This window comes from Pholis gunnellus (assembly GCF_910591455.1).
Source record: "Pholis gunnellus genome assembly, chromosome: 3".
Classification (NCBI taxonomy): domain Eukaryota; kingdom Metazoa; phylum Chordata; class Actinopteri; order Perciformes; family Pholidae; genus Pholis; species Pholis gunnellus.
In genome coordinates, this window is record NC_136529.1 from 12,555,103 (window position 1) to 12,569,166 (window position 14,064).

At 42.1% G+C, this 14,064-nt stretch overlaps 3 protein-coding genes across 5 annotated transcripts; 1 reads left to right on the top strand and 2 right to left on the bottom strand.

Moving 5' to 3' along the window:
- On the bottom strand, positions 1–5,863 carry mon1bb (MON1 secretory trafficking family member Bb). The gene is made up of 6 exons (XM_079184587.1): positions 5,696–5,863; positions 5,050–5,144; positions 4,359–4,955; positions 3,347–4,139; positions 2,474–2,621; positions 1–1,566 (listed from the first exon to the last, which is right to left on the bottom strand). The coding sequence occupies exons 2-6, from the start codon at positions 5,126–5,128 to the stop codon at positions 1,339–1,341; spliced, it is 1,845 nt and encodes a 614-aa protein (XP_079040713.1). The 5' UTR covers positions 5,129–5,144; positions 5,696–5,863; the 3' UTR covers positions 1–1,338.
- Positions 5,864–7,159: 1,296 nt separating this feature from the next.
- On the top strand, positions 7,160–9,738 carry tcta (T cell leukemia translocation altered). Its single transcript, XM_079186180.1, has 3 exons — positions 7,160–7,525; positions 7,616–7,667; positions 8,001–9,738. The coding sequence occupies exons 1-3, from the start codon at positions 7,315–7,317 to the stop codon at positions 8,041–8,043; spliced, it is 306 nt and encodes a 101-aa protein (XP_079042306.1). The 5' UTR covers positions 7,160–7,314; the 3' UTR covers positions 8,044–9,738.
- A 144-nt stretch (positions 9,739–9,882) lies between these two features.
- On the bottom strand, positions 9,883–13,970 carry glyctk (glycerate kinase). 3 transcript variants are annotated; one of them, XM_079157071.1, is made up of 5 exons: positions 13,765–13,970; positions 11,431–11,817; positions 11,207–11,358; positions 10,937–11,112; positions 9,883–10,840 (listed from the first exon to the last, which is right to left on the bottom strand). In XM_079157071.1, exons 2-5 carry the CDS (start codon positions 11,784–11,786, stop codon positions 9,959–9,961), a joined length of 1,566 nt encoding a protein of 521 aa, XP_079013197.1. In that variant the 5' UTR covers positions 11,787–11,817; positions 13,765–13,970; the 3' UTR covers positions 9,883–9,958. The 3 variants fall into 3 exon arrangements, with proteins under 3 accessions (XP_079013197.1, XP_079013196.1, XP_079013195.1); XM_079157070.1 differs by having other exon boundaries at positions 12,331–13,970; XM_079157069.1 differs by having other exon boundaries at positions 11,431–13,970.
- Positions 13,971–14,064: the final 94 nt, after the last annotated feature.

Here is a 14,064-nt window from a genome sequence, read left to right on the forward strand (position 1 = left end):
TTTAAATACTTTTCCCATAGTTGCATCTCACCTGCCATGCAAAAAAAAAAAAACTCAAGTTACGCAAGCAATTAACTGGCGGTCTACCAACTGTCTGTTTTTCCTTTAATAATAATAATAATAATAATAATAATAAGTACCAAATTAAGTCCAAGAAACTCAGGAAAATATTTCAGAAAGCCAGACCCAGAAAATCAAGCGTTTCTTTCTGTAAAGTTAATTTGTCATTTTCTGGTAAATTATAAAAGCTCATTCACGTCAACATCTCTAAACTAATCAGAACAAGTGTAGATTTGTGCATCCTGGGATTTATTTCATAATACTATAGACATACTCTTAAGACTTTAATTGACAGGAAATTCCTCAAAAGGACACAAGGATGAGGCTACCGTTTATAGACAATCATTACAAAACTATTATCCAAAAAGGATGAGTCGCCTGAAGTCATTACATCAAGTGTCGACTGATCATCCTACTAGAAGTACCTGCAGATAAACTCTGCGTGAGCTCAGTGGCGTCTTCTTAGCTTCGCTAGATGACAATGACGATCATGTGAAGTGATCAGGCGAAACAGGCTGGGACGTCCTACTTGTTTTCTACACATAATGTAACATGAATGAAACCTGATCTTTTAAAACGTGATATGGAATCATCAGCGGGATGTGAAACGACACGTTTTCAAGTCCCGTCACGGGGATGTGCCACCACGTATGACGCCCGGTGGCCCATCCCTGTTCTGGCAGTTCCAGTTTGTTGTTATTCCAGTTTCGTGTTGAGCCCAAACACTCAACATACCTCAATTCTTTGCATATGCTGTTTTAGTAACACCGGGATGTGTTTCGTTCCATGAAAGAAAATCGAAGAACTAGTCTGAGAAAGGTAGTTTAAGTTCACTTCACTCCTCATCTTAACTTACTGCCGTGAATAGTTATAGCATATGAATGAACTGTCCATCTGTGCGATACATTCACTGTCCGCGAGGACAGTTTCCTTCTTGTTACAGTAATAAAACAATATAAAAACATACAATTAAATATCATTGCAATCATTTTCTACCACAGTTCGATTTTAAAAACGCACTGACGCTGTTTTTTTATTACCCTGACTGTTTCTGATGGAAAGCAGTGATCCAATGACATGCTTTCTAGTTAAGGTAAAGGAATAATACGAGCTTGAAAGAGTTTATTCCTTCTTAAATAGTGTAAAACTTGTGTAGTGTTGTAGAGATTCCAGTAGTCGATGTCTGTCAAGTCCAACAAGAGTCAAAAGGGGTGTTCAAAAATATCTCGGAACCAGTGTACAAACTATTGTTGAGTGAGGCCGAGCGCTAGGAGAGTCCTATAGAAGAGATAAGAAGCCGTTCTCCGTGGAGTCTTGCTGGTCAGACTTCCCGCCTCGAGAGCTCTTGCTGGGGTTTGGGGTGGTTGAATACTTTTGGGGGTATCTGATGAACAGACGGTCCTCCTCCTTTTTAATCCACCGTAGAAGCTTAGTGATAGCGGTGATAGCACAGGCCTTCGTCACCAGAGGACTGAAGCAGGTGTACAGCTCAAACTTACTCGTGACCTACAGCAGAGAGGAAATGGAAGCGTTTAGGTGTTATTTTAGCAAACTGAAACAATCAGGCACCGTGCACATTATTAGTAGTAGTATTGTTTGACATTTTCGGAAATACTCTCATTCGCTTTTTTTTTCTTCTTCTGAGAGTTAGAGGAGAAGATCGGTACTCTAAAATCTGTTTGTTTAACATGAAGCTACAGACACCTAACCCTCTGCGTGGCTCCAGGGCTGCACACCTGATTAAGAGTAATCAGCGTCATGAGACACACCTGGGCCGAGTAGCCTGAGCAGCAGAAATCCTTGGGTTGCAGATCTCCCTTGACCCCAATAGTGCGTTGTGGTGGCGTTTGGTTTCTTTGCTTTGTTTTTACAACACAGTATTCATGCGGGACATTTTCACTCATCCACTCACTTTACAGATTCCTCCCATCCAATCGTTTGACATATTTGTACTTCTGCTCCGTCCAAAAAGGTAAAAAGATCCACATACCAGCACTGCTAAAGCTCACTAATTAACAGACTATGTACATATAGTTACTGTTTCCATTCAGGAAATATTCCAGCACACAACCCCGAGTAAAACTAACCACAACAGCAAGCTTTTACTGACTGTTTCCAGTCTAAGCTAAGCTAACTGTCTCCTGGCACCAGCTATATATATATATATATATATATATATATATATATATATATATATATATATATATATATATATATATATATATATATATATATATATATATATATATATATATATATATAGTCAATGATGTAAAAATTGTATTTCCAAAAATGTAATATGTTAAAATCCTTAAAATATATTTAGACACTCGTGTCAAAGATAACTAAATAAATGCAATGACAGTATTCAGAACCAGTTGAATACGGGGACAGTGATCATGGATCTACATACCCAGGCTAGCAGAGTTTCCCTCTCAGCGACGTGGTAGATGAGCTTGAGGGGTCTTGAGGTGCTGTGGATGCGGCTGTGCATATAACGATAAAGGTCCAGCAGTCTCATCTTCTCCTCTTCACTGCTGTATGGGGCCTCCATCTCTGGGCTGCATGCAACAACACATTGTACAGGTTACAGACAGGAAAGGCACACAAAGCGTCCACATAAAACAAAGATAAGAGTGATATTCAAAAACACAAGGGCTATCTATGGTGTACTGATGACACAAAGATGCACGGCCTAACAAAACGGTCTTTTTGTAACTTTATTCTAAGCCATGTAAATAAAGTTATCATTTAACGTGTAGGGCTGACTTTCACGGTTTCGATTGGCGGCTGGCATATGTAATAAAGCACCTAATGCTTCTAGTTCAGCTCATTGAGCAATAAGTGCAGTGAACTGCCAAGATTATTGGAAGGCAATTTGAATTTCTTATCATTATTTCTCTGTGTGCTTGTAACAGGAAGCTCATTTAAAGCCCACTGTATTCTGACCAGGGCACTTTGATTTTTAAACACTAACCACACTAAGCTGTATTTTCCTAATAGAGGAAATGGGCTTTCATGCGTTCTCTTATACAAGGCATTTACACTTCTTGAGACTAAGAAAATGTTATCTCTCGGACACATTTATAAAAACAAAAAGAGGTATTACACATGACAAGTATCACCGTCTAATTTGCCTACATGCAGTGCAATTTGTGTTATAATGTTTTACAAAAGCACAAATTGAATGACTTTTCTCTATTTTTAAACATAAGGCACCAGTTTAGGCTTGAATGTCCCTGCTGTAGTTGCACAGAGAACAACAGACACACACACACACACACACCTGGTGAACTGAGTTAGCTGGCGGTAGTTGTCTGGCACATCAAAGGGCTTGTACATGAAGTGTCTGAGGTCTGAGACGCCCACCTGGCTCACGCTGTACGACTGGACTTTGGCGATGAGGCTCAGGGAGTTCTGAGCCGTCATGGCCTCCTCTATCTTCCTCTTGCACTCGGCCACGGCGTAGAACGCCTCCTTGTCTGTCGAGAGCAGCAGCAAGCAAACAGTGCATTCTGGAGGGTCCAGGTAAGAAATGTATGCATAAAAGTAACAGTCAGGATTAAAGAGGGGGAGGCAGATGGGAGTCCAGATCTCCCCGGCCTGAAAGGCAGAGGAAGCTCCGATCAGGTTGAGCAGGAGGTGGACGTCAGCGGGCTCCAGCCTGGCGTCCTCGATGACCGTCTTTTCTTGGACGATGGTGAGCAGCTGGTTGTTGGCAATGAGGATGGAGAAAACCAGATTGGGAGTGATTGCTTTCAGCAGGATCTGGCTGAGAGAGTCCCTGAGAGAGGAGGCTAAGGGCAAGCAGTGTACTGCTGCCAGCAGGAAACTGGGGTCAGAATCCACCAGGTTGAGAAGACCGTCCAGGATCTTCTCTGAGCCCGCCAGGAGTCTCCTCAGGTCGTAGTTTTTCTTGTGTTCAAAGATTCGGGAGATGCTGGCCTGGGTGAGCATGCTGATGATCTGGTAGTACACATAGAGGAGCTCGCCACGGAGCTGCTGCTCAGTCTGACGACTGCTGGAGACACACACCAGCACTAGGGGCCCTTTCTGTAAAAACACCACGGTGTGCTCCGCTGATGGAAGGAAGAAAAGACATCAGAAAACATTAAGGATAATACTGGAAGTAACGTTGAATGGTCTACTGACAATGCTCCTCGTGATCAACAGCTCTGTACTCAAACATATTGGACTTTTTGTCAGTTGGTAATAACTAATGCAGTCATTTATGCAATCACATTTACAATAATGTTACAAAAGTAATGTGGGAAAACAAATCCCAAGAATGCTCTCACCTGAATAGACAGAGCGGATCATATTATCTCCACTTTGAACGAAGGAAACCAGCGCCATCATGACTCCCATTGTAGATGAAAGAGCCTCTTCACTGCCATATCGGGAGTAGATGGGTTTGCCTGCTTCACTCAACACAAAAACATGCTTCCTGTGCTGCCGCCAGCTTTCAGCGGTCACATCCTCGTCACGATGAGAGATAAAAGCGGGAGATTCCTGGATGCCGGCCTCCAACAAGGGAGATGACCTTCCCTTCACACCTATTCCTTGCTCCTCCAGCTTGGCCTTAGCCAGCATTGCAACGACAAACTCCCCAGAGTCGCTGCGGTCATTGTCAGTGGCGGCATCCTCGGTTCCTTCGCCAAGCGTCGGGGAAGACGCATCGTTCGGACGCTCAGAGATTTCTGCCTCCTCAGTCTCTAGCTTTGCTTCCTGGTTAGATTGTGGCTCTGCGTCCTGACTCGTCTCCTCTGCCGTCACATCTGACAGGACTGGATTTGAATGCTCCTGTTTGTTAACAGTGGGACTGTTGTTTCTCTCCACCGGATCAGGAAACATGTGATTCCCCAAGAGGGAGAGAGAAGTCGCCAAGGTGTCAGCTGAAATGATAACACAAATGTAATTATGACATGAATGTTAACGAGTAAGATGTAAGCTAAATAAAGAGATTTAATCAAATGTTAAATCATTTACCAGGTGGATTGCTCTCACAGGGTGGATCACAAATCTTCACTCCCTGTGCCTCTCCTTCTTGATGATTGTCTCTCTCCATGATAACATCCCAGTCTCTACAGATTAAAAAACACACACATCTCAACCAAACAATTCAGAATAAACAGCTTCGGTAGTCGTAGTTGAACCTTGCATGCATCACATTACCTTATGAATAGGAGCACTCATACCGTCACATGAGTACAAGAGAAAACTGGTCACAGAGAATTACAAATCCAAGATACCAGACTCAGGAATGTAACACTGATTACAAGCTCCAGCAGTCTGCCTCATGTTATACTGCAGATAAACGACATTCGCCTGGACGCAGAGACGAAAGTATTTGACCGCCAGAACTAACGTTTCTAATAGCTTAACTTACTTATAAAGCTAATGTGGGCTTCTCTGCTAACTTGCTCACGTTAACAAAGCTTACTCTGATAAATATTTGACTGTGAATTCCGGTGCAACTCAGTAAACGCTGGCTGTAGTTACATGGCTAACATTGACTGCTAGCAAGCGACACACACACACAGATCAATTTCATGGCCTCGACTTATCAGTGAGCTTTGCAAGCAATCGTGGTCAGCTAAAATTAGACAGATAAAAGACAAAGAATAACACTTACGATGTTGTACCGTCGGAACGTAGGGTTGCACATCTAGCTAATTCACTACATCAACTTTCGTCAGCAGCCCGGCAGCAAACAAGCTGTCAAGAATGAGAAGCAGAAAACAAATTTTCCTCTTACGACAGCAGACATCCGGAATCTCTACTGACAAGCTAAACTGACCAATCAGTCTCCTCGGTGGTACTGACAGGCTAAACTGACCAATCAGTCTACTCGGTGGCACCGGCTAGCCACGCCTCCTCATGTCACATTCCAGATAGCTATGTAACGTACATTTGAGCTGGATAAGCTAAATATACAAAGTGTTTTAGGATGTTTCAACGATTTGAAATAAACATGTACGGACTGTATCGCTTTCAATAATACAACTATAAAACAGGGATGGCTACATGCCTTTTCAGGGAAGACATTAGGGGATATTTGTGATATGACAGCTAACGTAGCCAGCAGCTAATTAGCCACATGTGTACGCTGCTCATAGTGTTCCATAAGGAAATCTTACCGCAGTGAACTCAGCAGACACTCAGATCTCCGTGGTCAACTCAGCAGACACTTGAATTTTAGTGCACCTATATGCTGAAATTCACGGTAAACGCATTCAAACGGAACACATCGGGAGCGAGCGAAGGACTTTGTAAAGTTAGCGGAGGGATTAACGTGAGACAACATCCGGCTTTCAAAATAAGATGTCAACTAAGCAGGAAAGATTTACGTGAGATAACATCCGGTTTCCATAATAACATGTCAACTAAGCGTATATACAAATTTCATTAGGTAACAAGTTTTATACTTAATGTTAATATAATTCATTTAATCTTATTTCCACAAATGTCATTTGTATATACGCTTAGTTGACATTTTATTTTGGAAACCGGATGTTGTCTCACGTTAATCTTTCCGCTAACTTTACAAAGTCCTTCGCTCGCTCCAGATCTGTGCCGGTTGAATGCGTTTACCGTGAATGTCAGCATATAGGCGCACTAAAATGTAAGTGTTTGCTGGGTTGACCACGGAGAGCCGAGTGTCTGCTGACTTCACCGCACTGAAATCTTAGGGAGAAAGACTATACGTTATTTTAGCTCTTATCCTGAAGCGTGTTGAATTTGTAGTGTTATTTTTGTCGTCTGACATAAGTGCCCTGTGGGTCCTTTGAGATCAAATGTTTGCTTTAGGCCACACCGACGTTTAAATACAATATTTTCAAGCCAGTTGAAGGTTTAAACGTAAGCTTCTCTCCGGGCCAACCGTTCATTCCTGGTAGACAGTATTGTAAATATGATAAAATACTACTGGAGATCCAACCATTGGGCACATAACTAATTTAGTGTAGACATAATGAGATGTGCAGTTTAGCTAAAGAAGAAATATAAGATAACACTATTTCTTTGATGGATGTTGTTTACCGTAGCGGGGCTGCTCTACGTAATCTACGTCATTTCCGATTCCTCAACCCTCGCCATACAAACATCGTAACGGTAAAGATGACGATGTTGTTCTCATTTCTGGATGTCGTACGCTAACGTTACATAGGCAACGCGATGTTCTTACAGTTATCCATCGGATGAGGAGTTTACCATATTAATTTCGCGTAACTTAAGCCGAATAGCTGGGGCACAATGGCGGAACCGTGGGATTTCGAGTTTTTGTCCCGCATCGGTGACAGCTGCCTGTCGTTCCTATCCGAATTTGTTGACGACTGGCTCGCCAACGATATGAGAGTTTCCATATTCAAAATATTACTCAGCTGGTTAATTTTTAGTCTGATCGCAATTCACTTTGCATGGAAAATCTACGGGAATACAGTCAACGATATGTATTATCGACAAGGTGAGTTTTCTTCGATCGTATCTCTACATCAAGTTGCTAAACTAGTGCTAGCCACGTTAGCCTCATCTCTGTTTGGTGTTCATGTTTCAGGGACTGGACAGAACGGAGGCACACCTGACACAGCACCCCACCTGAGTGGATGGTAGGTTTCTGATCGTCCGTGTCGCTTCACACAGGTAGATTATCCTCCTCACACAGTCTGGTGCAAAGCTGGTTTTAGGATCTCTGCCTAGCATTTCTTCTGATTGAGTGAGCATCCAATGCTGAAGGGAGACTGCCTCTAGTTGAATGGACACTGTGTAACTATGTTCTGCCAACTGAAGCTGCAGCATGTATTGCCAATATATCACTGATGGTGGTGGGGTAAAAAAAAAAGTGTATACTAGCGTTGTAGGTGTTTTGCCACACTTAAATTCTATTACAGTTACTGCTTTTTAATAGTTTTGTTAGTAATGACATTGTGTTGTTCTTGCAGGGAAAGCAAAGCAGGAGATGCCCCGAAGACTCATCGAGATTAACAGGACAATGGTGTTGGACTTTTGACTTTATCCAAGTGAGAGCCGGACTCTAGTGATGAGACAGTAAACGCGCCTTTAGAGTTCGCTGATAACAAGGCTTCTTCAGTGCATTCATGGATGCACTCTGCATAGAAACACATCTGTTATGCAAACCAGCTGTGTCACACTGATCCACTGTATCAGCCACATAGTGCTGTGAGATATTTATTTTGGCTTGTCAACATATTGGTCATTGAGAAGAACCTTACTCTGAATGCTTAAGTTGATCTGCTTGTATATTTATACACAGTTCTACACATGTTGATGGGTTTGTGTGTAAATGAAGGGTGCTGTGATGATAGCGGAGTAAGCAGACGTAACATTTTCCATTCTGACCGTGAGCAAAATACTTGATCTGAACGATGTGTGGAAGGAACAATAGACTGTATTCTTCAAGTCTGTTGGAATACAGAGCCACAAAAAGCAGCTTTACATCTTCAATGATTTTTGCATGACATGTTAACCACCGGGTTTCTCATAACATGCAAGGAGCATTGTGTGAGATTAATGGGAGATATAAATAGATATATTGGCCTCTTTGACCCTTTTAATTTTTTTCTAGATTTTCTCGCAGTGAAGTGAAAACAAATCTCTTCGAATTTTATCCAAATTAGGTTTAAATAAACCTACACGAGCAAATTCAACCTGTTTATGACACACTTGAAGAGCACAATTTGAATGAAAATCACCTGTGTGTAATCAAGGTGTGACAGATGATGGAACAATATGTATCTGAAAACCATCAACTTCTTGGCAAAAACTACACCCTGGAAACAAAACAACATCCTTAGGAAATCTGTAACAAAGTAAAAAATTAGGAAAATTATACAAAAGAATTGCAAGGCACGGCATATTAATGAGGGAGGCACTGTGGTGCAGTTTGCACTGTTGTTGTTGAGACACAGTACAAACATGTTTCTCACTTTACATCTATAGGGGGAAAAACACTTGCATGAGCTCTGGGCTGTAGCACAAATGACCATTAACCCACCATGAAGCACGGTGGCACGCTGAGCAGGTGCTTCTGTGCGGCAGGACCTAGTGGCTTTTGATGATGGAGGGTAAAGTTAATGCCACAAAAAGGGAAGTTCTGGAGGAAAAGCTGCTACATTAAGCAAGAAAACGAAGCTACAAATATTCAGATTTGCAAAGCTAAAACCAACCTATACATATTGGGTAGATTCAAAGCTGTAATTTCTGCCAAAAGTGCCTTTTTACTTGAGGGTTAATCATCTTTACATATTTGTGCTCTTCAATTTGTTTCATTTTGATACTCTTTTTTTTTTTCTGTTAATGTGTCAAAAGCGTAGTTAATAGTCATAAAATCAAAAATAATAAAATATGAATAAGTCAAAGGGGCATTGAATGAGCCGTATTATAATCAACTAACAATTATAATGGCAAGGACAAGTTAGTAGTACAAGACAATGTACTACAGTGTGCATTTACTGAAATGTTCTGATATACATAGTCCTGAAATAAACAACAAAATCAGAGACCAGCAGCAAAGATACATGTTTTGTGTCAATAGCTTGATTGATATTAAATTTGCTGTTTGAAACTACTGATGTTGTTAATGCCTCTAATTGCAAGTGCTGGTTTGTAAAAATATTTTTCAGTGATTTAAGATTATCAGTAAAATCACTATTTCTAAACTTTGAAACCTTAAAGCTGAGATGTGAGATTTTATTTATTTGTATTCCTCTCCTGTCTTTTATTTTGTGGTTGTTAGAATATAATCTAACAATACCAGTCGTGCTTTCAAATAGATAGTCGAACAAAAAAACAGGTACTACAATACCAAGTCAAATAAACCCATTGATGCATTTATTTATCCAGATCTGCTGGACCAAGAACATTTTATTTTATGTGCATTTTATATGTTAATGGGTGGAATAAGTAGCATGTGCACATCCATCACATTGGTGCAAGTTAGGCCAGGTACAAGTAAGCGCTGCCCAGCAGAAAGACCTGTAAAAAAAGTGTAAGAATCATTGTTGGTAAGGAAGTTGTCGACGTCCAGCCCCTGTGCTTGTGCCTCTTCATACAGCCCCCCATCAGTGATGGCCCCTGCTGCCTCAGTGGGTCCATCCTGACCATCGGTTCCACCACTGAGGAACACGGGACCATTAGGCGGAAGCTTCAGGTCTCTCAGCTCCAGTCCCACTCGCAGAGCCAGCTCCTGGTTTCGACCACCTCGACCCTTGCCCGTCAGCTCCACGGTGGGCTCACCTCCAGCTAACAGACACGTGGAACCCCATCCTTCCGTACGGCCTTCGCCCAAGACCTTCATGGTGCGGCAGAGGTCCCAGCTCTCCACGCCTACTTCAGGCCCCAGCTTCAGCAGCTCAGCCGCAACCTCTGGAGGAGGTTCCTCTTGAGAACAGGCAAAGCGAGCCAGGAGGCCGTATAGTCGGGAGACTGACCTCACATCGCCACACACTCCCGGTGCCAGCGTGACAGGGCGGAAACCTAACTCCCGAGCACGGCGACCTGCCCATTTGAGGGCAACGCTGTTGGAGCCAATCACAGTATTGAGAACACGTCCTGATGTATTAGATTCACCTTTTTTCTCCCTCCACTTTGGCATTGGTTTTCCAAGAACTTCCTTTACTGAGGCTGGCAGGCAGTTCAGCAGCTTGTAACGTTCAAGGACTGACAAAACTTCTTCAGGCCACACATCACTCCACACGGTGGGGCCACTGGCTATCAAGTCCAGGGGGTCCCCAATTACATCGGACAATATCAGTGAAACCACCTGTGAAGGAGTGATTTGAGGGGTGATATTCAAAATACAATGCTGGAATGAGTTCCCCCACTGCAATAAAAAGCCAATTAAGGAAAAGTATGTTACCTGGGCTGGGTGAGCACAATGCGCAAGGCCTCCACCCTTTAAAACCGAAAGGGCCCGTCGCACAGTGTTCAGCTCCTGAATTGTGGCACCAGCACCTGCAAGTTTGCGGGTAACATCCTGTTTCTCTTGCAGTGAGATTGGTGGGATGGGGGCAGGTAAGAGCGCAGAGCCTCCACCTAAACACAGGTTCACCACCTTGTATTAGAGATTTACATTTAAAACGGTATGAAGAAAAGTAAAAGATAAAAAAAGATTTTCTTTTTTTTTTACCTGAAATCAGTACAAGTAGCAGGTCTTTCTCCGTCAGTTCACTGGCTAACTGCTTGATCTCTTCAGCTGCCTTCTGGGCATCAATGTCCGGCAAGTTGTGTTTAGCTCCCTCCATCACTCTGATGCGACTGTTTTCTTTTAACAAGAGATGACTGTGATGGAAGTGAGAAATGTTATTATGCTGCTTAATCTTATTTTTGTGCAATACTTTAAGTTTTGCTTACTTTTTTCCATGCTGCTGTAATGTCTGCTGGATCCCATGTGGCACGCTTATTACTCCTTTCACCAAATGATCCCCCATAATCCTCTCTGCCTCAGCAGCCATTCCCAGTACAGCTTTTCCAAAGCCAACCAAGTGCAGGTTGTGCTCGAGTGTGAATTTATGACCACTGATAATGACTGAGTCCTCTTTGCGCTCTATACTCTGCCGGACCACCGTGTCTGGCTGCACGGCTTCCACCGCGGCTGCAAACACCTTGCGTGCCCGCGAGTCCATTGACATTTTGCACAACATAGGTTTTCTCCTGCCCACGTGGACCAGAAAAGGCTGAGGCCGAAACAGGGAAAGAACACGGGCCATGGACAGTTAAGTGGGTCTGAGCCGAAATTGCCTGAGAAATTAAAAAGTCACAGTTTATACAGACAGTTTCCACAAAAACATGTTATTTCTAAAAAAAAAAAGACCACATTGAATACAACCATGAAGTAAAACTATATCACAGTGATGTAATTGCAAAACTTTAATTACTAGCACGATGCATTGAAGGTTAAAATGCCAGTGACATTTGTAGCATTGTAATAAATAAAAATGTCTGTGGCCAAGAAATCAAGACTTATATTGTAACACTGTATTATACTTCCGGTTAATAAGCTGTACAGTCCTCAGACTGATTGGTAGCTCTGATTTTGCCCGGTTAAATCTAAAGACTCAAGAAGTACACTAGTGTGTGGTGCTATTGTATTCCTATTCTCCTCACTTAATGAATAATGTGTCCATGTGTTGCTTGTTAGCTTACTTTTAAAAGGATAAAAACAAAGTGTTCAGACCATTGCCTACCTTTTGTGTTTAAAACAACCAAAACATTACATAGATAATAGCTGTTCTATCTTATGAAGTAGCCTACCTGTGAAGGTTGCAAATGGAATATAAAGCCTGTGGGTTCCTGTGGAAGCCTGTTATATGCCCTCCAGCTCAGCAGTCAGGCAGTGTAGCAGACATCTGACCAGAGACTGACTGGAGTTGTGTACCCTGTGTGTAATGATTGACTTGAATGCTCCACATGACACATCCAACCACTGATCACTGATCACACCGCTGTGCATTTGTCCGTAGTTTTTTTTTTTTCTTCCCCGGACTGGGGGAACAAAAAAAAACAACAAAAAAAAGAGTAGTAGCCTATCTGACAGACTTTGGAGCTAATCGTGCTGCAGCACAGTTCAAAGGGTACAAAACCAAAAACTACTTTACATTGAGGTCATGTGCACACTGGTTGCAAGTCTTGTTTTCTCTGAGTTGTGAAGACACCTGCGTTCATAATGTTTGAAAAGCCATGTAGTGTGCCTGCCCGGTTTGTTTATTATTTTGAGGATGAAGAATAAAAACTGTTTTGTAAATTATCAGATCAGCACAGCTCCTAAGAAATAGCACATTGCCCACTGGGGGTGGGTGAGTTAAATTGGTCAACCATCAGCACTTTTGCTGTTCTGTTGGTGTATTTTCCTTTAACATCTCTGGTTGTACGAGGCTATTGTGGGCAATGTTGCAAATCAGAGAGCAGGAATGCTTTATAGCAATATTGGATTTTGATTTGACTTTTTGCACCAATGTGAAGAACTTTGATTTGGGAGGTATCAGATGAGCCAGAGACAGACTCTGATTGAAAATATGTGGATTGAAAATGCTTTATCTCATGATAGCAAAATGACATATACCTTGATAGAGGATCACCTCTTCCTACCCTTAGCACACACTTGGTCAAATGTAAAATCACCATATTTGAAACATTTGTTTGCATTTGACCCTTCACGAAATAAAAGTGTCTTAAGTTTGCATATTGATATTTTAACACTTGTTGAAATACTTACATATTTAGAGAGTCACTTAACATTTACTTCTCTTTTATTGTGCTACACTAGTATGTCTATGTGAGGAATAATGTTAAAAGGTCAAAATGGCTGCCAAAGTTTAATCGAACGTTCCCCCGAAGTGATGTGGATTCTACTTCAAACCGTTGTGAAGCTTTGGTTCCCTGAGCCCGAATTTGCACATTACCATGGTCACCGTCGATCTTTTGCACAATTCGAGCAAATGTTCGCACTCTGGACATTTCACACGGGCTGTTGACATAATGCTGCGTTCACTACGAGCGAGCAAACAGAGCAACAGTATACAAGTGATTTTTAATAGCAGGGCGGTGGCTGTTGACACATGATGGGAAAGATGCATTGTCTAGCAGATGATATGATAGTGAGATAATATTTCTGAATTTATATTTGCCGAGTATGTGTGCAAAATGCACATAAGACTCTGTTTTTTGCATTTCCCTCGATATACTTACGCAGAGTAACAGAGTGTCTCCTTTTCTGTAGACTCCCTCTGTGAGACGAAGCTGCAGAAGTTTATTATATTTATTTATTTTATCCACGACTCTCCTCTGTGAGCCCCGGGATCCAACCAGACAATAACTTGTGTGCTCAAGATACAAATGTCACAATAGCTATGTCCTATTGTATGACTTCAGGGATGTTAATTCCTTAATGTTGACATCGGATCCACGTATTGAACTATCGCGATAACTGCTATTTTCCGACCAACGCGCGTTTGCCACAAACGATGAGTTACGCGTCACCGCGGTCGA

Bases quoted from the DNA above. Each gene is read 5' to 3' on its own strand.
- mon1bb (XM_079184587.1), bottom strand. From the start codon at position 5,128: ATGGAGAGAGACAATCATCAAGAAGGAGAGGCACAGGGAGTGAAGATT. The intron at 4,956-5,049 runs GTAAATGATTTA...TTATCATTTCAG, and splicing joins CTGTGAGAGCAATCCACCTG to CTGACACCTTGGCGACTTCT. The intron at 1,567-2,473 runs GTATGTAGATCC...TCTCTGCTGTAG, and splicing joins GGGAAACTCTGCTAGCCTGG to GTCACGAGTAAGTTTGAGCT.
- tcta (XM_079186180.1), top strand. From the start codon at position 7,315: ATGGCGGAACCGTGGGATTTCGAGTTTTTGTCCCGCATCGGTGACAGC. The intron at 7,526-7,615 runs GTGAGTTTTCTT...TTCATGTTTCAG, and splicing joins CGATATGTATTATCGACAAG to GGACTGGACAGAACGGAGGC. The intron at 7,668-8,000 runs GTAGGTTTCTGA...TTGTTCTTGCAG, and splicing joins GCACCCCACCTGAGTGGATG to GGAAAGCAAAGCAGGAGATG.
- glyctk (XM_079157071.1), bottom strand. From the start codon at position 11,786: ATGGCCCGTGTTCTTTCCCTGTTTCGGCCTCAGCCTTTTCTGGTCCAC. The intron at 11,359-11,430 runs GTAAGCAAAACT...CTTCCATCACAG, and splicing joins TTACAGCAGCATGGAAAAAA to TCATCTCTTGTTAAAAGAAA. The intron at 10,841-10,936 runs GTAACATACTTT...ACTCCTTCACAG, and splicing joins ATTGTGCTCACCCAGCCCAG to GTGGTTTCACTGATATTGTC.